This window comes from Hydra vulgaris, chromosome 15 (genome assembly GCF_038396675.1).
Source record: "Hydra vulgaris chromosome 15, alternate assembly HydraT2T_AEP".
NCBI lineage: Eukaryota > Metazoa > Cnidaria > Hydrozoa > Anthoathecata > Hydridae > Hydra > Hydra vulgaris.
Window position 1 is genome coordinate 11,877,501 of NC_088934.1, and position 27,500 is coordinate 11,905,000.

At 29.9% G+C, this 27,500-nt stretch overlaps 1 protein-coding gene across 7 annotated transcripts in view; it reads right to left on the reverse strand.

Annotated features, from left to right (window-relative positions):
* Window positions 1-27,500, reverse strand: part of LOC136071978 (alpha-1,6-mannosylglycoprotein 6-beta-N-acetylglucosaminyltransferase A-like) — a 75,942-nt gene that overhangs the window by 23,943 nt on the left and 24,499 nt on the right. For 5 of the 7 annotated variants that reach the window (XR_010643919.1, XR_010643918.1, XM_065818780.1 and 2 more), the window contains 5 exons: window positions 20,040-20,133; window positions 16,854-16,900; window positions 10,323-10,475; window positions 2,175-2,338; window positions 1,707-1,844 (listed from right to left, as the gene is read on the reverse strand). Coding sequence is in view for 4 of the 7 variants with exons in the window: in XM_065818780.1 (XP_065674852.1) it covers window positions 1,707-1,844; window positions 2,175-2,338; window positions 10,323-10,475; window positions 16,854-16,900; window positions 20,040-20,133 (596 nt within the window). In the remaining 3 variants the exon portion in view is untranslated. Of the gene's footprint in view, window positions 1-1,706; window positions 1,845-2,174; window positions 2,339-10,322; window positions 10,476-16,853; window positions 16,905-20,039; window positions 20,134-27,500 lie in introns of all 7 variants that reach the window. The other 2 variants (XR_010643917.1, XM_065818779.1) reach the window with 1 other exon arrangement.

Below are 27,500 nucleotides of genomic sequence, written 5' to 3' on the forward strand. Positions count from 1 at the left end.
CAAGAAAAAGAATTGCATATTTGAAATCAAAATGAGAAACACTATACAAAAAATAAATTGTTTATTTAGCAACAGAAATAAATCTTTTTTTTTTTACCAGCGTTTTCATACTATTTTTTTTAATTTCAAATCTCATCTTACACTGCAATATCTTATTTTTTTCAGAGTTTCTTTTCAAACTGATAAATGGATGACAGATTTTTTAATAGACTCTAAAAAAACTACTACACAACTTTCATGCAAAGTTCATTAAATTAGACATTAAATTTTTGCAAATGACACAATTTATTAAGTATTAAAAGTAGATTAGTCTATTTGCGCAAATTTTCAACCTGCAAGATTGATGTTGGCTTTTCATTGAAGTATAATTTCTATCAACTCAAGAGTAAGATGTTCAAATTGGTTCAAATTGACAAATTCAATAGAGAAATAAGCGATACCCTTGTAATCATCTTGTTGATTAAAGTCTTGTTCCTTTACTTGTTGCTCACTATCTGATGTGTATTTTCCAGAATCATTTATAGCTGAATTCTCAGAAAAGTGAAAATATCTTATTTACAAACTGTTGATGAAGCTTGTTACTTACAAGGAAATTAAAGCTTCTGCCGATGATTTAGAAAAGAATATTTCAGGTTTTGTAAAATTATAGTGACTGAAAACAAAGAGTTTTGTCCTTTGATAAAGATAATGATAACTTTTTGTTGCTAAGCAGCAAAGAAGAAAAGCAGCAACAAAAGGCTGATTGATAAAAATATATCTACTGATACCATCTTCTCATACAATATCTTTAAAACTTGTTGTGAAAGGGAAAAAAAAGGGTTGCATATTTTAAACAAAATTAGAAATGCCCCATCAATAACATATCCTTTGCTCTGCAACAGAAAAAAACCTTTTTTTGTAGTTGACCTGTGAAAGAGTTTATCTAAGGATATTTCAATACTTAACTTATAAAACAAAAAAGATATTACAAAGAGCAATACAAAATTTGCATCAGTATGGAGTTTTAAATACCAAAGAAAGCAAAAATTTTAACTTAAAAGGAACCAAAATTTCATTTGTTCAAGCACATAATATTCAAAGCTGGTATTCGGTATTGATTTACAATACCCAGGTTGCTTACTTTTTGGTAAAGACTTCCAATAGTCAACAAAAACATTTAATCAAACATTTATTTATTTCTTTGCAACCCTGTGGATTTCAGGCTGTCGAATTCCACAAAACATGTAAGAGAAATCTAAACTTGCCTTAGCTATTCTTTTATAATCACTTGCTCTTGACAAACTTTTGTGAAACATTTAGTATACTGAAGACAATAACTACTTCAAGCTTCAATCTGTAGCTTTGAGAATGATTTTTAATGATCAATTGATAGTGTGTAAATCAGGTATGCATTCTCCCAATGAGCGTACATACTCACTGCTTTGACATTCTTTTTTAATACATATACATACATAAAAATAAAAGTTTAGGATTTCAAATCATCAGGAAATAACTATTTACTTCTCTATTGATTTCATATTTGATAATCCATTCATATCAACAAAATTTCCTGGAACACAAATAAAAAAACCAGGAGAAATTAAAGATGTTTTTCATGGATTTTCATTGTTTTTAAGGAGGAGCAGAAACCCTTTAAAGATCTGTATGATACTAATATAAATATTGTGGTTTACCAAAACTGTATAATTGCAGAAATAGTAAATAACCTATATTTTGCAGAAGAAGCAAAACCTAATTTTTGCATTGTTATAACAAAGCCATTAGAATCAGTGTAAAAAATATCAACAAGATTTTTTTCAAACTTCTTTTGGGCACAACCATTAGCATCATCAGCATCCATGAATCTAAAAACACAAATTCTTAAATAGCAGAGAAAAAAAATCTGAAAATTGTAAATTAAATAAAAATTTAAATATCATGAAACAAAAAAGTTGTCCTAAAATTTTCTCCATCTGTTTAGTTGCTGTGCAGCTATATAGTTAGACATTATAGATCATCAAAACCAATTATTTCATAAAAAATTTAAAACCAACAAAATAAGTATATGATAAATAGTAGATAGTTAACACAGTTTTTTGCAATTATTTTAAATTTTTGATTAGTAAAAACTTAGAATAAAACAAGAATAAAAACTTAGATAAAAACAAAGAATAAAATATAATTTCAAATCATACTTATTAAACTCTGAATTGTTGAGGTGAAGTCGAATGTCATAACCTAAAACGTAGAGTCCAGATATTAAATCAGTCCATTGAACTAATTCCCCAAGAGGACCCCCTTTACCAGCCATCTCTAATATCAGCGGTTGAAAGCCCATTGATCCCATGAAGCATAGAACCTATGATTTTGATTTTATTAAGTTTATTTGAAAACTTATTACATACTGATTTCATAACAGATATACAATAAATAAATTAAAGTAAGAAAAATAAAGTTTATTTATTTTTCTTACTTAAATGCTTAATAAAAGCTGTTAAGAGTGGATTCATAATATTTAAGCCAATTATATAAATATAACATGAAACAATAAAATTAGTTTAAACATTCAAAAAAAAACTTAAACTGTTTTTAAATACTAATTTAAAAAAAGCTAATAAAAAATATTAGAAACTAATGAAAAAAGTAAATAGTAACATAGCAGATGGAACATTAGGGTGGATTATAAGCTAAAAAATGCCAACAAAATGATAAATATTAAATTGAATAAAGAATTTATACATTCATAAAAAAAATGGATGGGTTTCCACAATAAAATCATTTTTAACAACTGTCATTTTGATATAGTCCTGATATTCAAAACTTATCAGAACTATTGATAAGATTTGTGAACCCTAAAAAAGTTTTTGAGAGAGTATCAAGAGAGAGTGGGCTTAGAGAAGAGGTATTTAGGTATTGAAGAATGGCTTGTACCAGCTACTGTAGGTATGAATTAAAATGTCACAAAAGCAATCAAAACAAAAGATGGCGAGGGAAAGTAAAGGTTGCATGCAGTAAATGGTAAGCATCAGAGTGTTTGTTTTTTTGCTTTTTATTATTGTTTTTGAAGATCTAGTAAAAAAGTTTAGCGCTGTTTTACTATAAGAGCAATTCTTTGCAGATAATTTTTGCTTGATTGTGAAGACAGAAGGAGAGCTAATACAAAGATTTCAGTGTTGGAAAATTGGAATGTAAGCAAATAGGCTTAGGATAAACATGAATAAAACAAAGGTTATGCATTGTAAAATCAAGATTGAGTGAGTATATAATACTGGAAGGTTTGTAGAGAGTGTAAGAAAGGAGTTAGAGCAAACTCTATTATTTTTACAAATACTAAGCAATGGGTTCAAAAGAGATGTAGTGGTACACAGAACACTCTTGTTGTTGCTTTTATTATGTGTAAAATTGTTGCTTTTGAGTGCTTTTGCTTTAATGTCTCTTCTGATCCATACCTGTTGGAACAGAAAGAAGTATCAAAAGCAAAAGTAAGAGTTGCAAATAACTATTACAACACTGTCACATTCCTATATTAATGAATGGCAACCTTCTCACTGAGACTCCTTCTTTATGTTTTCTTGGATTATTGTACATTACAGATCTCTCATGGAAACCATGAGAGATCTGTAATGTACAATAATCCAAGACTCCAATTTCTACCTCTACAAATCTCTGAATGGAATACTGTTTTATATTTGGGCTGGTTCTTCTAATTATGCTCTTTTTCTTTTAGACAAGGTTTAAAAAACACATTGTAAACGTAATTGGACCTGTTTTATCTCCCAAGCTTGAGCCTTTTTATCCACCATCATAAGGTTGCAACTCTTTCTTTTTTCTACAAATACTATCATGGTCACTGATCAAAGGAGCTATCTTCTCTAGCTCCATCAACGGAAAATTCATACTTGCTTGACTCATTATTCAGCAAAGTCACATCCTTTTATTGTATCTGTCCCAGCATGCTCTAAAAAAGTTTATTTGTTTAGTTTTTGTCCTCACATTTTAACCCTTTGGAACTCTATCTCATCTTCATGTTTTTCTGACTCATACAACCTACAATTTTTTTTCTGTCAACCATTTCTTTGCTCTTGCCACCATACATACACCATTTCTCTATAACTCTATTCTTTTTTTTCCTAGTAATTCCTAACTTAATAGTGGTTGCTTGCAGCCTTGCTGGGAGTGAATTAGAATTAAAAAAATAAAAACTGCAAAATCTATTGTCATCATTCCAATTACCTTCCCTGCTGTGTCATTTATGCAGGGAAAATTTTAAATTAAGAGGCTTACTTTTTGATAGTTTTTGTTGATTTTCTATGTAAGTATGTGTATATATATATATACATACATATATATATATATATATATATATATATATATATATATATATATATATATATATATACATATATATATATATATATATATATACATATATATATATACATATATATATATATATATATATATACATATATATATATATATATATATATATATATATATATATATATATATATATATATATATATATATATATATATATATATATACAGTGGGGTGCAAAAAAAAAGCCACACTAATATTTTTTCTTCATTTTAAGTATAAAATGTATAATCAAGCAAAACAAAAAAAATTGGATGTGGCAGTGAAAAATTTAGGACAGAAAAGGTATGTTTATATATAAACTAATATTTACATAAATAAAATCTTTAAAAAAAAACATCAATATGGACACATTTGATATTTTAGAAAACATCTAACGGATGTAGAAATTGGACGAATTATTGAAGCTGCTGACCAAGGAGAGCATTGGAAAGCGTTTTAAACAAGAAAACTCAACTATTAGTAGATTGGTAAAGAAATATAAACACACTGGTAAAACTGAAAGGTCTGCTGGATCTGGAAGAAAGCCTAAAACTTCAAAAAAAGAAGATCGCTACATTGTTAACGCTGTCAAAAAAAATCGTAAAATCACATGTTCTGAGATAAAACTAGATTTGAACTTTACTAATATCTCAAAGTGGACAATATCTCGCAGAATAAAAGCATCGGGTGATTTTTTTTCTGGAAAGCAAATTAAAAAACCCTTTGTTAGTGAAATCAATCGAAAAAAACGATTAATGTGGTGCATTGAGCACAAAGATTGGACATGTGAACAATGGGCTAAAAATATCTGGAGCGACGAGTCTCCTTTTGTTTTGTTTTATAATGGTCGATCTCACTGTTGGAAATTAATTGGGGAAAAATTCAACCCAAATTAATTGGGGAAAAATTCAACATGCAAGGCAACAATTAAACATGACAAAAAGATTAATGTTTAGGGTTGTTTTAGTGCACACAAAGTTGGAAAACTTTACCGGGTGAAGGGCATCATGGACCAGCATATGTATCATAAAATCTTAGTTAATCAGCTTGGACCAAGTATAAAAGAACTTTTTCCTAATAGTGACTACATCTTTCAACACGATAACGATCCTAAACATACAGCACGGTTGAATAAAAGATATCTAGAATCTAAATTGATACCAGTTATGTCTTGGCCATCACAGTCTCCTGATTTAAATCCAATAGAAAACCTTTGGTCTATATTGGATAGAAAATTGCAAGATCGTAGAGCAACAAATGAAGATGATTTGTTCCAAATTCTTCTTGATGGTTAAAATGCTTTACCAAACGATTTATTAATAAGACTTGTAGATAGTGTGCCTTCAAGATGCGCAGGAGTCATAAAAAACAAAGGATGGCCAATTAAGTACTAAAACAGCTGAAACCTAAAAAATACTTTACAAATCCTAACTTCTTTTTATTATATATGTAATTTTTTTATATATGTAATTTATATTTTTTTATATATGTAATATACAATGATGTTATAAACATTTTTATCAAAATTGCCCTATATTACTTTTTTTATATGAGTCTTACTCATTTTTTTGTGCTGTTTTTTTAAAAAAAAATTAGCGCGGCTTTTTATATGCACCCTCCTGTATATATATATATATATATATATATATATATATATATATACAAATATATATATATATATATATATATATATATATATATATATATATATAGATTTTTTAATGATGAGTCAAAAATCAAACATAAAAGAAGTTTAAAACAAGGTGAAGTAGCCAAAAAGCACATGACCAACTTTGTGATTAGACATGTGCGCCAACAATAAAGCAAGTATGGAAAATTTATATATATACATACATATATACATACATATATATATATATATATATATATATATATATATATATATATTAATTTATAAAAAAATGATATTCTATTTGCATCATTAGATTGCTTGTCAGATCAGGTTATCCTGCTACTGGTAACATGTAACCCAGTACAATCTGCTTCATGTCCTGCTGCCTTGTAGGATACGCCTTTTTAGGCAAAGGCTAGGAAATGCCAACTCCGATTTAAAACACCCCCTGCCTTGGGGCTCTTGGTTGAGTAAAGGCTAGAGATGGTGTCTCGATAAAAATACTCATCTTGGGCAGATGTTAAATGCACCCAGCTACTGTCTTGTAGAAGGCCTCCTAGGCAAAGACTTAAGGGGTAAACAGATTCTATCTGTTGACCAGCCTCGCACCCCTTCTTCATCTATTAGGCTGGCGCAGATGTATTTTTAATACATTGTTTCCAGTTTAGGATGTTGAATGCTGGATGTTTAGGATGTTGATGCTGGATTTTTAATACATTGTTTCCAGTTTAGGATGTTGAATGCTGGATCTTCTTGACTCAATGCATGGGTTTGCTTGTGTCACTGTTTTTATGACTAGGCAACTCATTCTATTATCTCCTTATGAGGGTACAGCTCTAAAACTCAGTTTTATGGTTCTGAGGCCGGCTGGTAGTCAGGTTTCCCGAACTCTGTGGTAGCTCTCAGAGAGGCTGATTCCATCAACAGCTGAAAAATATCAAAGTATTAACAGTGCCATGTTGCGCATGGATGGTGTCCCTGTTTGTACTTTTGGTGTGCATTGCGGAGGCCACATTTGGAGCCCTTTGTTACGGCTTAGGGTTTATTAGTAGTAATGAGGCAATTGCTTGGGCTATTAAACGGTGTTCTGAGTACTATCTATGCTTTGAGTCAAGTTCTTCAATCTAATTTAAAAATGAATAAAGTACCAAAAACTATAAAACACAAAAAACCATCATCATCACCAAGTTCTCTAAACCTATCATTCACTAATATTCGTGGTCTTCGAAGTAACTTTTCTTCTGTTGAGTCTTATCTCTTGCAAAGTTCACCAGACCTACTTGCTCTTTGTGAGACTAATTTGAGTTCGGCTGTCTCATCTTGTGATCTTAGTGTTGATGGTTATCTTCCTCTGATTCGTAAAGACTCCAATAGCCACATGCTTGGCCTGGGCATTTACATTCGTAAGAATTCACCTGTTTGTCGTGAAACTAGGTTTGAATCCACAGACTATTCTTTCATGTGCTTTCGTTTAGCACCACTTCACGCTATTGCCTTTCTCTTTGTTCTATATCGATCTCCTTCATCTCAAGACTGTACACTTTTTGATGTTATTTCTGATCATATTGACCAAGCCCTCTCTCTTTATCCATCAGCTAATATAGTTGTTGTCGGTGACTTTAATGCTCACCACTCTGAATGGCTTGGCTCTAGTGTCAGTGACTCTGCAGGCATTAAAGCCCACAACTTTTGCCTTTCTCAATCCCTAACTCAAATAGTCAACTTTCCAACTCGCTTTCCTGACAACCCTAATCATTTACCTTCTCTACTCGACTTATGTCTTGTTTCTGATCCTAGTCAGTGCTCAGTTTCTCCACATTCACCCTTAGGTGCTTCTGATCACAGTTTGACCTCTTTAAAACTAATATCTCATTCTTCTTCATCACCTGAATATCCCTACTATCGAACCTCTTACAACTACAGTAAAGCTGACTGGGATTCTTTCCGTGATTTTCTTCGTGATGGCCCTTGGGTAGAAATCTTTCAACTTCCTGTCGACAAATGTGCTTCTTATATAACTTCGTGGATTCAGACTGGCATGGAATCTTTTATTCCCTCTCGACGATTCCAGGTCAAGCCTCACTCTCCTCCATGGTTTTCCTCACACTGTGCTGCTGCGATTGCCAATCGAAACCGTTACTTCCATATTTATCAGCAAAACAATTCTCCAGAAAACAGACGTCTTTTCATTACTGCTAGAAACAACTGTAAAAAGGTTTTGTCTAACGCCAAAACCCGCTATTCTCAGGTCATGAAATCTCGTATCTCATCTCAAAAATTAGGCTCTCGTGACTTCTGGAGAATCTTTAATAATATCAATAATAAGGGCAAATCTATAATTCCACCTCTCTTGTATGGTTCAGACTTTGTCACCTCACCTAAAGACAAAGCCGAACTGTTTGCTAAAAACTTTTCATCAATATCATCTCTTGATTCCACTAATTGCGTTCTACCTGATATTGCCAACAAACAGGTTGATTCATTGCTTGACATTCATATCACTTCAGCATCTGTATCTAAAGCGATATCCTGTCTAGACTCTTCTACAGCTTGTGGCCCAGACAACATACCTGTTATTGTCTTGCAGAAGTGTTCTCCAGAGCTGTCGTCTATACTCTCAAAACTATTCAACAAGTGCTTATCAGAGTCTTGTTTTCCAGCCTGCTGGAAAGCCGCATCTGTTATCCCTATCTTCAAAAATTCTGGGGAGCGATCTGATTCGTCTAACTACCGTCCCATAAGTCTTCTTCCTATCATAAGCAAGGTTTTTGAATCTTTAATTAACAAACACTTAATTTCTCATCTTGAATCTAATAACTTACTTTCTGACCATCAATATGGATTTCGATCTTCTCGTTCTACAGCTGATTTGCTAACAGTAATAACTGACAGGTTTTATCGTGCATTAGATGAAGGTGGAGAGGTTAAGGCCATCGCTCTTGACATTTCAAAAGCGTTTGATAAAGTTTGGCATGCTGGTCTTCTCCATAAGCTTTCTTCTTATGGTGTATCCGGCAACATCTTTAAGATCATTGAATCCTTCCTTTCCAATCGTAGCATAAAAGTTGTCCTTGATGGACAACACTCTTCTTCTTATTCTGTAACTTCAGGGGTTCCTCAAGGTTCTATCCTTGGCCCTATACTCTTTTTAATTTACATTAACGATCTTCCAGATATTCTCACATCTAAGGTGGCATTGTTTGCTGATGATACTACCATTTATTCTTGTCGTGATAAGAAACCAACACCCTCTGATTGCCTGGAGGGGGCATTTGAGCTTGAAAAGGATCTCACTTCTGCTACAGCATGGGGCTCACAGTGGCTGGTGAACTTTAATTCAGATAAAACTCAATTTTTTTCAGCCAATCGTTATCGCAATAATTTAGATCTTCCTATATTTATGAACGGTGATGTACTCGATGAGTCACCTACTCTTCATCTTCTAGGATTAACTCTTACTTCCAATCTTTCTTGGAAACCATATATCAAATCGGTTGCAAAATTAGCATCTGCTAAGGTTGCATCTCTTTATCGAGCTCGCCACTTTCTTACTCTGGATTCTATTCTCTACCTCTATAAATCTCAAATCCGGCCTTGTATGGAATACTGTTGCCATATCTGGGGCGGATCTTCTAATGATGCCCTTTCTCTTTTAGACAAGGTGCAAAAACGCATTGTAAACATAGTTGGACCTGCTCTTGCAGCCAACCTTCAACCATTATCACATCGTCGTAATGTTGCTTCTCTTTCTCTTTTCTACAAATACTATAATGGGCACTGCTCGAAAGAGCTAGCGTCTCTTGTGCCATCTACTAAAATTCATTCTCGTGTTACTCGTCATTCAATTAAGTGTCATCCTTTTTCTGTGACTGTTCCTAAGTGCTCCAAAAACGCTTATTCATCTAGTTTTTTTCCTCGAACATCAGCTCTTTGGAATTCGCTTCCTTCATCTTGCTTTCCTGATTCATATAATTTGCAATCTTTTAAATCGTCCGTCAATCGTTATCTTGCTCTACAATCTTCATCTTTTCTCTTACAGTAACTTCCAACTTTAATTAGTGGCTGCTTGCAGCCTTGTTGGAAGCGAAGATGTTTAAAAAAAAAAAAAAAAAAAAAGATATTTAGATTAGATATTTTGTGGACTTTATCAACTAATTTTGTAAAATTGAATATAATAAGAATACAAATAGATATTCTGTTTTATCACTTGGAAAATGTAGGAGCATTTCAGCTAGCAATTAAAAAGATATGAAAACTTTTCTGATTAAAAAGTTACTAACTATAAAAGCGCCAATTTATCTACTGTAATAATTACTAAAATAAGGAAATTATGAAATAATATAAATACTTTCTTTTTCTGCCATTTTTGTTTAGTAAGATTAAATTGGGTGATTGCTTGAAGCCAGTCATTCCAAGTTTGTTTTGCTCGTTCACGCATCCACCGATATGGATTTTCTGGAAGTAACTCTAGCAAACCATCTAAATCATATCGTGGCAAAGCCTAAAAAAATATTATGCTACAGTAAACAGTTTTTTTTCTATGCACCTATATTTCCACTTATAGGGACAAGTTTATGAAATAAGCATACTTTTGGAAACAAAAAATTAACGGAGACATTTTTGTGTACCTGTAAATGATTTTTATCCTTAAGTATTTTGTTCATAAGAAGGTCCCCATAAGCTGTGTTCATAAACTTATAGGAAACTTATGTGTCCATAAATTTATAGGAAAAGTGAAAAATTTATGCATTGAATAACAAAGAGAAATATCGTGTAAGCAAGCGCTGCTATATTGACTAAGGGTTTTTTATTTAAAAATTGTTATATTTCTATAAATGTATACTTTTGTAAGTAAATGATTAAAAATATGAAATAAATATATAATAATCAAATAAAAGTTTATATGCATGAATAAAAATAGACAAAAAATAGAAATATAGAAGAATATAGTTATCTTTTTAATGTAGTTTTTGTAATATTCAAATACATCTGTTGCTATCTCAACTACAGTCCTTTAATGACTAACTAAAGATATGCTTAATATCTCACTATAATAATCAAAGATATATTTTGGATATGTTTTCAAAATTGTAATTAAAATTTGAATTTTTAATTAATTAATTTTAAAATTAATGAATTTTTTTCTCATTCTTTTAAAGAAATATCTGGTCCTACCAATTTCTTATAAGAAGACAAAGGGAAAAAAGGTATGCCCAACAAATGAAATTCCTCATTAATATTTACAAGTACAATGTCCTCATTTTTAACTTCTTTCCATTGTCTTAAATATAGTTTTACCATCAAAATTATACATGGGAACTTAAATGAATGGATTTTCGGTTTATTATCTACATTGGCAATACTGACAATACCTTTATAATAAGAATAAACAACAATATTACCTTCAGTGGCAATAGGGAGCAACATTTAATTAAGATAGGACACAAAACTGCTTTAAAAAAAACACATAAAGCCTTTTATTTATTAAAATAAGAAAAGTAAAGCTTACATTATACAGATTTTGAGAGGCACAAAAATATAAGCAGATTACTCTCTCAATAATTCAGTGTTTAAAATCAATATTTATAATATTTTATAGAACTTATATTATTTCCATTTTCTTGGACTGCCTTGATTATTTAAGAATTTAAGGTCTTTAGGTATAACTTTACAAGAGAATAGCTTGTCACTTAAACTAAAATCTTTTATATCTGGAATTTTTATCCAAAATATTAGTTTGTGAAAAAATTTTAAATTTTACTCAATTTTAAATATTTTGTTTCAAGTTACTTTTGACACTCTTCACAAAATTAGAACATTTTTTCACTTTTTATCTCCTCATTTTTCAGGAAAAAAATTAAAATTTATTTAAACAAAATGTTTTAAAAATTTTATATAAGCTAGAAAAATATATTTAAATGAAAAAAATAATAGATACTTGTGCTTCTATTAAAAATCAATCATTAATTAGGTGTGTATATATATATATATATATATATATATATATATATATATATATATATATATATATATATATATATATATATATATATATATATTAGGGATATGACTTTTTTGCAACCTACTAGGCCTGTATCCTAATTCAATGAACTTTTATGTAAAAAGAACGAATAGATGTTTCATTTTGACATATTTTGAAAAAAGGTCACCCCAAAACCAAAAAATCGAATTTTCAATAGGTACACTTTTGTACAGTAAATGAATATTAAAGGCTGAAGATGTTGTAAGAGTCATACTCCTGTTGTTATTTTATTTATTTATGCAACATGTACTGTGATATAACAAAAAACATTATGTGATATATAATTATACAAGTATTACAAAATTAACAGTATCAAAGCGTCTAGTACAACAATATACATAACTGTCTGTGTCTATAGGCCTACTGTGTTTAGTACATGGGTCACATGATGCTCACGTCTCATAAAGAGTCTAGCGCTTATTACTTAGAATGAATCGAAGTTGCAGTTTGTCTTTCTTTCTGCAGGAAGCATACAGGTCTTGCATCACCTTGATTGCACGTTCAGCTATCTGATTACTTCGTGGTATGTCGATGACGGATGGCTCTTTCTTCCAGTGATTTTTGAATGACTGCAATGCCTTTTTGTAAGGCTTCAATACATCAGATAAATTCTTGAAGTCATTGTCATTGTACTTTTGACTACTAAACCAATGTTCTGCCCACTCATATGAAATGAACCTGCAAACCTTCTCCAAATTCTTTCTCGCTTCAGGCATAAGAATGAACGCCAGAATGGCGAGAATGGCTCTTGAGTTCCATCTGGCATTGCTCATATTAGGAATGTTCTGAAAGTGAATCAGAGGGAAGTTTCTTTGTTCTTCATAGAACCTAAACACTCTTGTTAAATGGTACAAAAACTTCATATCGTCTCTCCACCCTGATTTATCAAGAATTTCTACAGTTCCATTCACAAACTTATCCTTCAGTTCATCATACTTATTCAACAGTTCAGACACAAATGGGTATTCAATGTTTGGAGATTTGGTATCACCCCCAAGTTCTTCGTCCATCACCAGACGGAGAATCCTGTCTAGTACGTGATGCTGACAACCGATAAATTGTGGTATTGTGACACCCTTTAATTTAAACATACGTTGCAACTTCACAACAACTCCATTTCTCTTCCCAGTATTGACGTTTGTTGTATCAGTAATGATCATCTTAATTGAATTCCACAAATTGTATTCATCAATAAGTTTGGCAATTTTTTCAGCAACAGTTTCAGCTTTGCCATCTTTTAAACGCAGTGCATCAAGTTTCACGTCAGTTCTTTCATTCTGAAGTACAACTACCTGATATTCCTTATCATCTATTCGTTTGCCGTCAAAGTGTAAGGACCACTGTTCCATTTTAAGTTGTTGCATCATTTCTTTTTTTAATTTACCTGCCTCTTTGAATATGGACTTGTAAATTGCTGATTGACTTGGAGTTGGAATATCAATACCTTGTTGTGATAATACATTGCATATTTTAGCAGCTTTCTTTTTGGAAACTCCACTTGATGTAACCATACTTACAGCAAATTTACTTTTGTAGTGCTTTCTAGTTTTTTTCTGAGTGTCCTCATCATTGTCTTTATCACCGTCGTCGTCTTCATCATCTTCACTCTTACTTTTGCAGTTTTCAGATTCAGTACCACTGTCTGTGGTAGACAGGACTTGTGATGTGGAAGGTATTGCTGTTCCAGACTGGACTTTCCTTCTCTTGGAAGGGTGAATGGTTTCTTTACTTGCCACTTGTCCTGTTGAGTGCCCCACCTGTCCTTTACTTTCTTTTTGTAGGTGGTATAGACGTTTATCTTCCGAGGATAACCACTGGCCATTCACTTTCGTGATGTCAAATAATGCATTGAGAACATCATATTTTCCACGCTTGACACATTCATCATAGACCTTCAGCACCTTCATAAGCTTTGCTCTTATCACTTGATCAGACACACGTGGAAAATTCAGTTTATTGTCCCACAATTTTGTAATTTCCTTAGAAATTTGGTCTATTCGTTCTTTTCTTCCTTTAACATATGCTCCGAGAAACTGGTATCTTCCTACGATCTGCAATTGAAGTGGTATTCTGGATTTTTCATCGAGTGAATGTTCTTCTACAGCCACGCTTCCTCTTCTTCTGTGTGACTCTTGAAATCTCACCAAATTTTTAGTCCAAGTCTTCTTGTTCTTTGTTACTGTGGTATGACTTTTCTTGTGAGACATCATATAATATTGTTACGACTTTACGGATAGCTGAGCGTAAATATCCGTTTAATAAAGTCGTTTAATTAATAAAATACTTTAACTGTATAGTAATCCAATTATAGTTCGATAATCCAGTCAATGTTGATAACAGTTCGATAATCCAGTCCGTATCCTAACGATAATGCTACAACTACTTATACTTCGTACACTTACAGCGTCTTTAGTTCGCTACAGTAGTTCCTTATTAGCTCAGTTACACGCAGAGTACTTCATAGAACTATTCACATTATCAACACTGAGCTCTGACAGCAGCTCGCTTATATAATTATTTAGAGCTTCCAGAATGTTCTACTAAGTTCTATAATCTTCTACAGTCTGTTACAGTCGTCTATATCACCGTGGTAACACAATGACGTCATCACATAACAATTCCAAGTATTTGCCGGCACACGGCCGTTTCGTTGCCATGGTAACGTGTGGCGTTATATTTATAAATTCATAACAAAATAATGAAATAAATAGAATTAAGCTGAGAATTAAGCTTAAGATTAAAACATCGGTCAAAAATGAATGTATAAAAATGGTAAATCAAATTTTTATTTTGGGGGTGACCTTTTTTTGTTGCAGAAAGCTATTTGGGCCTTTTTTCATGATTTTAGGTAAAAGTTCATCGATTTATGATACAGGAAACATTTTATTTGAAAAAAAATTAAAAAGTCATATCCCTAATATATATATATATATATATATATAAATATATATATATATATATTTATATATCATTAATTAGGTATGAGACATACATACTCGTAGTGTTTTGGCATTTACTTTTAACTTATTCATTTGTACATAATTTAAAATTAATATTTAACAATTAAAATTTTTATTTTTAATTCATATTTAACAATTATAATTTAACAATTAAAATACGTTTTGGATAAAGGCACAATAACACAATTGTATAATGCAGATTAGTCATTGCTAGTGATCGACTGAAATTCTGTTTCTGTTTTCGAATTTATAAAAAGTACTAATACCAAAATTTCTGTATCAGTCCTTTTTATAAAATGTGAAAACCACAAATAATCAAGCCATGGCTGTGCGCATAATAATTTGACTGATAACATTTATTTAAAGAAAACAAGTTTGCTTTAAAATAATTTAAATAAGTTGTTTTTTTTTGTTTATTTAAGAGGGTGAAAAAAAATAACATGTAAGTTTTTAGTTATTTTTATAGATTTTTATAAGTATTTTTATTTCTATTATTTCTTTATGACAATTAATTTATTATTATTATACAAGATGAAAGAAGTTGTCAAAAATGTTGGGTTTGGAAGCATTTCACAATATCTATTAGTGGTCCTAAGTATGTCAACTGCAATATTTGCAATGGAAAAGTATCTAGCGGATCTAATGGTCTTAAGTACGAGACCATCAGTGGCCTTTCATTTCATCTCAAAACACACCACCCTCTTATTGGCAAAACCAACCCTGCTTTTGCAAAGCTTAAAGTCTCAAATGTTCAAGAAAAAAGGGATTCTGTTTCCAAACAAAACAAAAAAAGAACAGTTCCTATTTTCAACATAAGGTCTAAGAAGCAAAGAGCAAAAATGCTTCAATCTACTATGCCCAACTGGATTGAAACCTGCACAAAAACTGAATCAAACTCAGTAAAAGGACAAAAATTCCATCTTTGAAATGATTATTTTTGACATGCAATTATGATCAGTTGTCAAGGAAGCTGGTTTTTTGCAACACCATACCCTAATTGCTTCAACTTACAAAATTGCAAGTGCAAAATATTACAAAACATACCCTACACATGAAAAGATAAAAAATGTTCTAAAAAATTGTTTAGCGGAAAAAAGTTATAAATTAAAGACATTGAAAAATTATTTTACATGACAACAAAAGTTCTTGCATTTTGTTTGCAAATAATAACAAATAATTAGTGAAGAAGAAACAACAACAGTTCATAAAAGCACAATTAGCAACTTCTTCTGGTGAGGATTTTTGTTTAACATTGGAAAAACTTTTCTTTTTTTTTAACATAAACATGGTGAAAAATTATTACAAAAAATTTGGAAAAAATTTGGGTGTTTATTAAACAGCTGATATATCTATAAAAAGAGCAGAATAGATAAAATATTCATTTTGTATATAGAAACTGTTTTGCAAAGAATAAAAAATTTTTTTAAAAGTTATAGGTTTAGTACAAACATTTTTTTTAACTAATTCTATAAAATTTACTATCCTCATCGAATTCTATAAAATTTACGTTTCTCATTAAATTCTATAAAATTTACGTTTCTCATTAAATTCTATAAAATTTACATTTCTCATCAAATTCTGGAATTATCTTCAATTATAGCGTGTTAAATTTTCAAGAAATAAATTAAATAGATAAACATTATATTTTTGAAATGAACAAGGCTAAGTGGGTGACAGGAATACACCAACTTATCAACATGCCTAATTGTATAATTATACATTTAAATTTTTAAATAAATTTAAATACTAAAAAATTTGTTTTAACCAAAAACTCTGTTCAGAGAAAAGGTAAAAATCAAATAAATAAAAACAAGATATATATAAGATTTATATGAAACAAATAAAGAATAAATATATATGATAAACAATAACTTACATATTCGACTTCTGAACTTCTTTTTACATGATTTGCACAGAATGGCTCTACCTTTAAAAAGTTATTTTTCATCATACAAGGCATTTTTTATTTTTAAAAAAGTTAAAAAGATAAAAAAATAACTTAAAGAAATGTAAAAAACAACTTAAAATAATGATATTGCAATGTAAAAACAAACATATTTTTAGTAAACATAAACTTATTAATAATATATTTATAACGATCTAACTGACTATTAGTAGCATAGTATAAACAATATAAAATATAATCTCAAATATGCAACAAGTAACTTAGAATAATAATAATAATTCAAATGTAACTTTTTTTGCTTTTTAGGCCTAGATATGTAGACCTTTTGCAATGCACTCAAAAGACAACACACTTGTTGTTATATCATTAACAAACCATCAAAAACTCATTAATAAATTATTGAAGATTCAATAATGATTTAGTGAAAACTTGTTGATAAATTACCCAAATTAGTTAGTTTATCGATGAATTATTTTTTCATATCAACTGAATTATTTAGATTGAATCAAAATAAAATAAAATTTTTTTTTTTTAAATCAGATTCAATTTAAACAAGACTGCAAGCAACCACTATTAAGTTGAGAGTTATTCGAAAAAAAGAATGGATTTACAGAGCAAGGAAACGATTGAAAGAAGACTTGAAAAGTTGTAGGTTGTATGAGTCAGGAAAACATGAGGAAGGGAGAGAGTTTCAAAGGGTTTAAAGGCGGGCTGGCAGGCGGGGGGGGGAGGAAATAGATGCAAGGTTGTAAGGTTAAGACATAAGATTTTTGGGAAGATCATTAATGTAGATAAAAAAAACAGGACCAAGGATAAAACCTTGAGGCACCCTGTAAGTTTTTTTTTTTTTTTTGTAATTCACCTTCCCAAGGCCGAGAAGGCCACTATAGATGAGGAGGCTACTTGTGGTTATAAACCTCTCTCAACTCTATAACTCTGAAACACGAACCTTGACAAACAAGGCTGCTGCGCGGAGAAACAAGTTGAGCGAGGTACTACCGGGACGTGGTGGGAATCAAACTCGGAACCTATCGCTTATAAAGCGAGTGCTCTACCACTACACCTCTACCGCAAGTTACTGGAAATGAAGAAGAGTGTTGGCATTCAAGGATGACTTTAATAAAACGTTTAGAAAAAAACATTTTGATAATCTATTTCTTTTGAAAAACTTTCCCAGACCATATGAAACAAGCTTATGGAGAAGACCAGCATGCCAAACTTTGTTGAAAGTTTTAGATTTATCAAGAGCAATATCCCTAGCCTCTCCACCTCTATCTAATGCACAATAAAATCTTTTAGTCACAGCAGTTACCAAGTCTGTGGTAGAGCGAGAGGATTAAAAAAACTGTTTTGATTGTCTGACAGTAAGTTACTTGACTCACGATGGGATAAGAGAAATTTGTTGATTAAAGACTCAAAAACCTTGCTAATAACAGAAAGAAGATAGATTGGACAATAATTGGAGGGGTTAGAATGTTCATCGGAGTTTTTGAAAATTGGAACAACAGATGCCATTTTCCAGCAGGCAGTAAGACAAGACTCAGTCAAGCACTTATTAAATAGTTTAGAGAGAATTAAAGAGAGTTCTGGAGAACAATTTTGTAAGACTTTGACAGTAATCTTGTCTGGACCACAAGCTGTAAGGGAGTTTAATTGAGATATGACTTGGAACATTGGACATTCATATCACTCCAGCAATGGAAGCTGGAGTGATATGAATGTCTAACAATGGGTTAACCTGTTTAATTCGAAGAGCAGGGAGAAAATGGCCATAAGAGTGCATGGTCAGACCACCTAAGGGAGAATGAACACAAGGTAGGATCAGAGACAAAGCATAAATTAAGGAGGGAAGGTAAATGATTTAGGTTGTCAGGAAAATGAGTCACAAAGTTAACTATCTGAGTAGGAGATTGAGGCATGCAGAAGTATTAGAATTTAGTGCCAGCAGGGTTAGTGGCGTTAGAGCGAAGTCACTCAGTGTAATGAGCATTCAAGTACCAATAACAACAATATTGCTAAAGAGAAAGGCCATGATCAATTTGATCTATAATTACATCTAAAAGAGTTTTGGGAAGAAGGAAAACAATAAAGAACAAAGAAAAAGATGATAGAGTGAAGAGGTGCTAAGCAAAGGAACATAAAATAATGATCAAAAAATTTGAACTTGATTTTACAACAAATAGGTGAGTTGATGCATATGTATATCCCCAATCCAAGCATGTGACTATTGGAGTCTTAGTGAATCAAAGGATAGTACCCATCAACACTGCGATCTGAAGGAGGAATAGCAGAATTTAAATTAGTCTCACGAAGAGCGAGCAAGTAAGGTGAACTTTGTAAGAGGTATTCAACTGATGAAGGTTGCTTTGCAGACCACAAATATCTGTAAAAGATGTTGAAACTGTTAGGTGGTGGGGAAGGTTTTTTATGTTCAATATTTTGGGTTATTTTTGGTATGATTGAGTTTAAAGAGAACTTGATTCATAGATAGAGCACGGCCTCCTAAGCAATGAGCTATGGCAGCAGGATCATAAGTTCAAATCCTAGCTCTGCTAACTCAGAATTTTAGCAGTACTTCAATATATAAAAACTCACCTTAATTAGCTCTTTTTTAGCAAACAGAACACAACTGGATCACTAATAATTAATTTGTTTGTTAGTACGTAATACTACTTTTCAATGTCAGTTACGTTTTTTTGTTTGTTTTAATTTTTTTAAATTTTATAACTGTCAAGGAGTCGTTAATCTAAAAACTGTGTTTTCCGTCATATCAAAATATTTGCTATTTCTTACTATTTCAAGTGCATCAATATGAAACAAGAAATTGTTTAGTTAGACAATAAAGAGCATGTAGATGAATAAATATGACTTTCTCAATTGTAATGGCCCCAATATCCTTGGGTAAGTGTAACATTGTAAATACTTGGGTATTTTATTAATGACTGTCTGTAATCTTGATGGTTTAAGGTTATAAATTTCAATTTTATATGCAAATATTTTTGAAACTATTGTAAACACCTATTTTAATAAACCCAACCATAGTTGGGTTTGTTAATGAGTCAGGGGTGAACAAAAAATTTAAGGACCTTAAAACTTAGTCTTAATTTTAAAAAAATATGCAATTACACACATAAGTATAATACAAAAATAAAATACTAACATTTTGCAGATAGTTATAAATAGAACACTTTGTGCCATCAATACCATGAACCTTAGAGAAGCAAGATGGTAAGTCTTTTTGACTTAAATACTAAAATGAAAAAGAAATACTAAAAACCATATATATATATATATATATATATATATATATATATATATATATATATATATATATATATATATATATATATATAGTTAGTTTAAAACAATTATGATAAAACTTTTTAGTATCTTAAAAGATATCGTTTAAACAAAATCTTTCCAGGTAGGTTTTAATGAAATTAAATTTAAAAAATATATGATCAAATTACAAATGTTTGATGAATGGGCGTTAATTGCAGTTAATGATTTCAATTTAATTTTGTAAAAACGTTTGCAAAAACCGTTAAGTATAAAAATAAACATTTTTAACTTAATTAAAATTATTAAAAAAGTTTCCTAAAAATGTTATGTATAATAAATATTTTTAATTTAAATTTATTTCATTAAAAGGTTCGTTAAAGTCGTTATGTATAAAGATTTTTTAAGAAAAAATTGAAGAACTTTATGTTTCATAACATAGTTTAAACCATCAATTAATTTTTTAACGACAAGAAAAAATTAAATATAAATTTATTTTAAACAAATTCAATTTAATAAATAAAAGAAAAAAACAATTAAATAAAAAAATATTAAAACAGTTGACTGTTACTTAATTAAGTAATGTTTGATCAATACAGTTAATTGATCAATACAGAAACAACTACTATTTTAAAAAACACAATCAGGCCCAAACAATGAATAAGAAGTTGGCAAGTCAAAAGTAATTTTTCTTTAAATGTTTAGTCAAGTAGACAATTCTAAAATATTTAGTTCTAAAACGTCAAGTAGATAATAGTTTTAAAATCTAAAAAAGAATGCTGTATAATAAATAAAAATATTTCAAGTGTGGGTAAATCATAAACATTTAAAATCAAAAATTGAAAATGCTCACAATTGCTTTAAATAAAAAAACGATAAGCGCACTTAACCACGCTTGTTGACAACATATTTCAGTTTTAGGGGTGCATAACACTGCGTTGTAGGGTGGAGTGAAAATAACTTAAAATAATTTTTTTTAATAAATTCAGTTATTCTCCCTGATTTTGATACTTATTATAAAAATTATTTTAAAAATGAGACTAAGCAATTTTTGGCCATATCAAAAAATTTTTTAGAATTTTTAATATTTGATATTTTTTATTCCAAATAATGATTTGATGCATCCTTATTTTCAAATGCATTATTTTTAATTTATCAACATATTATTTTAAAGGAGTTTTTGCTCCTTTACATTGAAAAAATGATGTTGTTTTAAAGGAGCTAAAACTCCTTTATATAACATTAACAAGTTGAGCTTTTAAGCTTGAGATTTCTGTTCATTAATAGCATTTCTACATTACGGTTTAAAGGTAGAAAATCAAGAATTTTAAGATCTCATAATTTTCTTAGGACTCACCAATAGAGCATGAATAGAATCTTGAACCAGATGTTGGTCCATCCAATTCTGCAAACAAATGACATAGTGGAAGCTCATTTGCATGTAGCAAAAAATAACCTATTGTAGAGACCCTTAAAGTTCTAATTCAATCAACTAAATTACACTGCCCTAGTTTTCAGTGTTTACATTAGTTCCATCACAGACCAGCACTTTCAAATTATCCAAAATGATATAGTGTTCTTTAGAATACTGATGAACTGTACAACTGTAGATTTTAATTCATCAGCTGTTCCCCTAAGAGGAGTGAAGAGTCTTAAATAGCCTCCTCTAGGTTCCTGAATCAAGGATAAATGTTTTTTCATCACTATGGTTCTCTTTTTATTAAAACAATTTTTATGCCCCTTCTTTTTTACAATCAAAGTACAACATCTTTACTTAGACTAATTTATAGGCTAATCATAGCTTTCATGTGGCATTTCAAGCTCTTCACACCTTATCTAGCTCTAGTCAATAACTTGTTTTTGTCATCAAGTAAAATAATGCCAATATCCTCCAGTACAGCTAACTCTATAGCTGCAGCAGATCTGTATGAGAATCCATTACACGGTCACAGACTAGTGAAAGCGAAGGGAGAGACAATTGAATCTGCTTTAAAAGTGATGATGATTACGCTAGGATGTTTCACTAATAGCAATTTGTGTTGAAGTACTAGGTGTAGCAGAAATGATAGAATCTAGTGGCACTGCATAGCAAGATTTGAGCTTTGTTTGCTTTGCATAGTCTCAAATCCGCATGATATCTAGTCCTGTTTACATTTACACCTAAGAGACTGGCTTTGAGTATCCAAAAAATGGATAATATGTTTTAGATATTAACATTATATTTAATGAACTATAAATAGCAAAGTATTAGCATAGTATTATCATAGTATAAGTATAGCATAGCAAAGAATAAAGCTGTACGCAGAAACATAGTTATAACAGTTTTATTATATAAAAAACATCTTTAAAAGTCATTTCTTGTTATATATATTTATAAATATATAAATTGATTTTAATAAAAAGGCAGCATATAACTATTTTTTAAATTTATTTTAGATATAATAATATATTAACGATATTTCGTTGACCTATTGTGGTCAGCGTCATCAGGTAATGAAAAAAACGTTACAAAACAACATAAAACTAACCATTTAAAAAAGAAGACATTAAAAAGCGTAAAATATAAAAACCAATCAAATAATAAAATAGTGACGTCAGTTAATTTTTGTCATAATTGGTCCCCAAGTTTTTGTTTTTACATTATCCCTGTCATCTCTATTTAGAACAGTTTGCCCCATACCTATCTCGTGTCGAATTCTTGCTTTATTTATCTCCAGGGATTCTCTAACTTTTCTTATCCTGTATTCTGGAATGACTGCCAAGGTTTTAGGATTCAGCCAAACTAAAGTACCACCGCATGTTCTAGAATGTTGTGGCTCCTGCACTTGACCATTTTTGATTTTTACAGGCTCTTTGGTGTTCCGCACTTCTTGAAATGATTTTCTTTTTGGTATCACCAATATATATATTCCGCATGAGCATTTAAGCTTGTAAACACCTGGGTTCGAGCTCGGTGGTAGTTTTGTTTTGTTGTGAAGAAAAATACTTTAAATTGCAAAATAATATTAATTATAAAACCAATTTAAAAAAAAATCTTCCTAATCGAATTTTAAAACCAGCTAGACTAAATTTGACAAATATTAATCTGGATAAAGCAACTACTGATGGTCCAAAGTTTGTCCCATCACAAAAGAATATCGCTTATATGGACATCATCACTAATATTGAAACTTGTGTCATAGAAATTGAACAACAAAATTAACACAGGCAGAGATTCTTCGACAAAACTGTTTGAAAACCCTAACTAGTTCTTTAAAATTAAAAGATAATTCAACAAAACAACAACGCTTTTCTTTACAAAACCTAAAAAAGCATTCACATCTAAAGATATATCCATTTGACAAAGGAGCAGGTTTTGCTTTATTAAACTAAGATGAAGCAAAAGATAAATTAGAAGAACAAATAAAAAATAGTAAAGTTATTGATTATGACCAAACACCTACATTCACCACTAAATTTCAAAAACTGTTATGTAAATTAAGGGAACAGGGTAAGTTAGACAATGCCACTTACATTAAAATGTATCCATCAGATTGCTTTCCACCTAGAATCTATGGAATGGTTAAAGCTCACAAACCAGAAAAAAACTACCCGATGCGTCTTGTTCTTTCCACTATTAACACATCACCTTATGGAACATCAGAGTAGCTGGTTAAAATCATTCAGCTAACATCAAATAAAAATACAACTCAACTAATTAATTCTAGTCGTTTTGCCAACGACGCTAAAGAATGGAAGATAGACCCTAATGAAATTCAAGTTTCATTAGATGTAGTAAATTTATATCCATCTGTACCGATCATGAAGCAATACCGGTTATTATTAGCATATTGAACGATGATTTAGAGGATTTAAAAACTAGGACTAAACTAACTCTTTCAGATATACACCAGTTAATTGAACTTTCACTAAGCAAGTGTTACTTTTTATACCAAGATAAAATCCGAGTTTTACCTAATTCAGGTCCAATTGGTTTATCATTGATGGTAGTCATGGCTGAAGCATTTTTTCAAAATATAAAAGAAAAGAGCCTTTAATATAGCCTTTGTTAATTCATTCCAGCCAATAACTTACAAAAGATATGTAGATGATACCCATGCTCGCTTCGATTCGAAAGAAAAACAAGAACTGTGTCTTAAAACTTTAAATAAACAAAACCTGTCCATAAAATATACTGTGAAACTTGAAAACGGAAGAAAACAACTTAACTTTTTAGATATATCTATTACAAATACAATTAATGGATTTTATGAATTTCAAATAAACCGTAAGGATGCGATAACCAATCTTCAAATAAAACCAAGCTCTAACATCAACCCAAGCATAATTACTGGCGTCTTTAAAGGGTTTCTTTGTAAATAAAAAACAAATCTGCTCCCAAAAACACCTCTTACAAGAAATTGATTTCCTCATAAATACATTTTTAGAAAACGGCTATAACAAAAGTACTCTTATTAAAACAACCAAAATCAATTTAGACCATGTTTCAAAAAATACTACGTCTAAACAATTAAATAAGCAGTTTGTTAAACTACCTTGGATACCTATTATTGGCCCTAAACTCCGAAGAAAATTTAGAAAACAAAACAGAGTTATATTTACTTCACCTCCCAATTTAAATAACATACTATGCAACAAAAAAACAAAACTACCACCAAACTCGAACCCAGGTGTTTACAAGCTTAAATGCTCATGCGGAAGTATATATATTGGTGATACCAAAAAGAAAATCATTTCAAGAAGTGCGGAACACCAAAGAGCCTGTAAAAATCAAAAATGGTCAAGTTCAGGAGCCACAGAATATTCTAGAACATGCGGTGGTACTTTTGTTTGGCTGAATCCTAAAACCTTGGCAGTCATTCCAGAATACAGGATAAGAAAAGTTAGAGAATCCCTGGAGATAAATAAAGCAAGAATTCGACACGAGATAGGTATGGGGCAAACTGTTCTAAATAGAGATGACAGGGATAATGTAAAAACAAAAACTTGGGGACCAATTTTGACAAAAATTAACTGACGTCACTATTTTATTATTTGATTGGTTTTTATATTTTACGCTTTTTAATGTCTTCTTTTTTAAATGGTTAGTTTTATGTTGTTTTGTAACGTTTTTTTCATTACCTGATGACGCTGACTACAATAGTTCAACGAAATATCGTTAATATATTATTATATCTAAAATAAATTTAAAAAATAGTTACATGCTGCCTTTTTATTAAAAACAATTTATATATATATATATATATATATATATATATATATATATATATATATATATATATATATATATATATATATATATATATATATACATATATATATATATATATATATATATATATATATATATATATATATATATATATATATATAAGGGTGGCCCTAAAAACAACTTTTTTGAAAAAAATCTGCTCCCACCCCTTAAATGTGTTCTATATAATACGAAAACACTAGGTTTAAATTTTTTTTGAAAAAAACATATTTATAGAGGTCCCCCAAGACCCTTTAAAATTTAACGGGTCCCTAATATTTTCAAAAAAAAAGTTTCTCAAAAATAGGTCAACCTGGTACTCAAATGAAGCGCAATTATATAAAAATTTCAAAAATAATATTCATTTTGAAAAATAAATTTGAAGTTTAAACTTATTTATCACAATTATCATGAAAAATTCACTTATTTCATTTTTTGCTAAAAAACAAGATTTTTACGTAGTAAAACCTAAAATAACTTTTTTTTTTTAAATATTAGGGACCCGTTAAATATTAAAGGGTTTTGGGGGACCTCTAAAAATATTTTATATTCACAAAATTTTAAACCCAGTGTTTTTGTATTATATAGAACACATTTAAAGGGTGGGAGCAGATTTTTTTCAAAAAAATTGTTTTTAGGGACACCCTAATATATATATATATATATATATGTATGTGTATATATATATATATATACATATATATATATATATATATATATATATATATATATATATATATATATATATATATATATATATATATATATAGGGCTCGAATCAACGTAAAAAAATCTAATCGCGATTTTTTTGTTGCTCTTAACCCCTCCTCCACTCCCGCCGGAGGGGAGGGGGCATTATTTATTTTAACTTATTTATACTAACATATATAATGTCTCATTTTTGCATAAGATGTCATAACATTTATGTTCAGCGGCTTTAAAGTAGCTTTAGTTATAATTTACATTATTACTATTATTATATTGCATTAAATCTAACGGCTGTATTTTTGTAAAATAAATGAACTTGATATAATCTTCTTTTAATTAATTATTTCATTTTCTATTTTATTTACATATTTTAAACTGTTTAAAACAACTAGAATATTTATTTACATATTTTAAACTGTTTAAAACAACTAGAATATTTAATTTTCTATAAATTTTTAACAGTAAAAAAAATTATTTAAATCTCTAACAAAACAATCTATAAATTTGAAACAGCTATAAAAAACTATTTAAAATGATGAAAACATTATCGTGATAAAATGTTAAAACTTAACATTTTCACGAAAACCCGCACAATCACAAACAAGAATGATAATTAAATTCTTATTAAGTAAGTTTTCTTATCTAAGTAACCTTATCAAATTCCCATGATATTTCTATCTATTGCTTTTTCATTCAATGTATTTTTTAATAAAAGTTAACGTTCACTTTTTTCACTCAATAAAATAAAGCGAAAGAAAAAAATGTGTCTAAATAATAGAATCTTTTACGATCTAATAATTTTTTTGATTGCTAATAGAAAAAGTATTAGATCGTAATCATAAATATTTTGATCGTTTATATCATTCAATTTTTTCATAATGAATAAGCTAAATCGGAATAAAGCCCTTGAGAATTCGAGTTAAGAAAGTGACTTTTCAATCAATTAACTTTTATTTCTTTTTTCAATCAAAATCTTTTATTTCTTGATTCGAATAGGTATTTAATCATTTGTTTTTCATAAATTTTTCCTTCCTTAAACAATCTGTCTTTTTCCTGCATTTGAACATTTTTGCTAATTGATTTTCTAAATCTTTATTTTTCTTTCTTTTAATTTATGCTCCGCTTTAAAAAAAAAATTATCGTTACAGAAGTCACTGCAGTTTTATACTGTAAAAGAACACTTAATATTCGCGAATAGAGTATCAATCTTCTAAAATAAAAAAAGAATAATCACGAAAAAAAGAAAGATCGCGAAAAAACAAATTTTAAGATAAAAACTAATCGCAAAGGTGCGAAAAGTAATCGCAATTTGCGATCGCGATACGCTTAACTCAAGCCCTGATATATATATATATATATATATATATATATATATATAT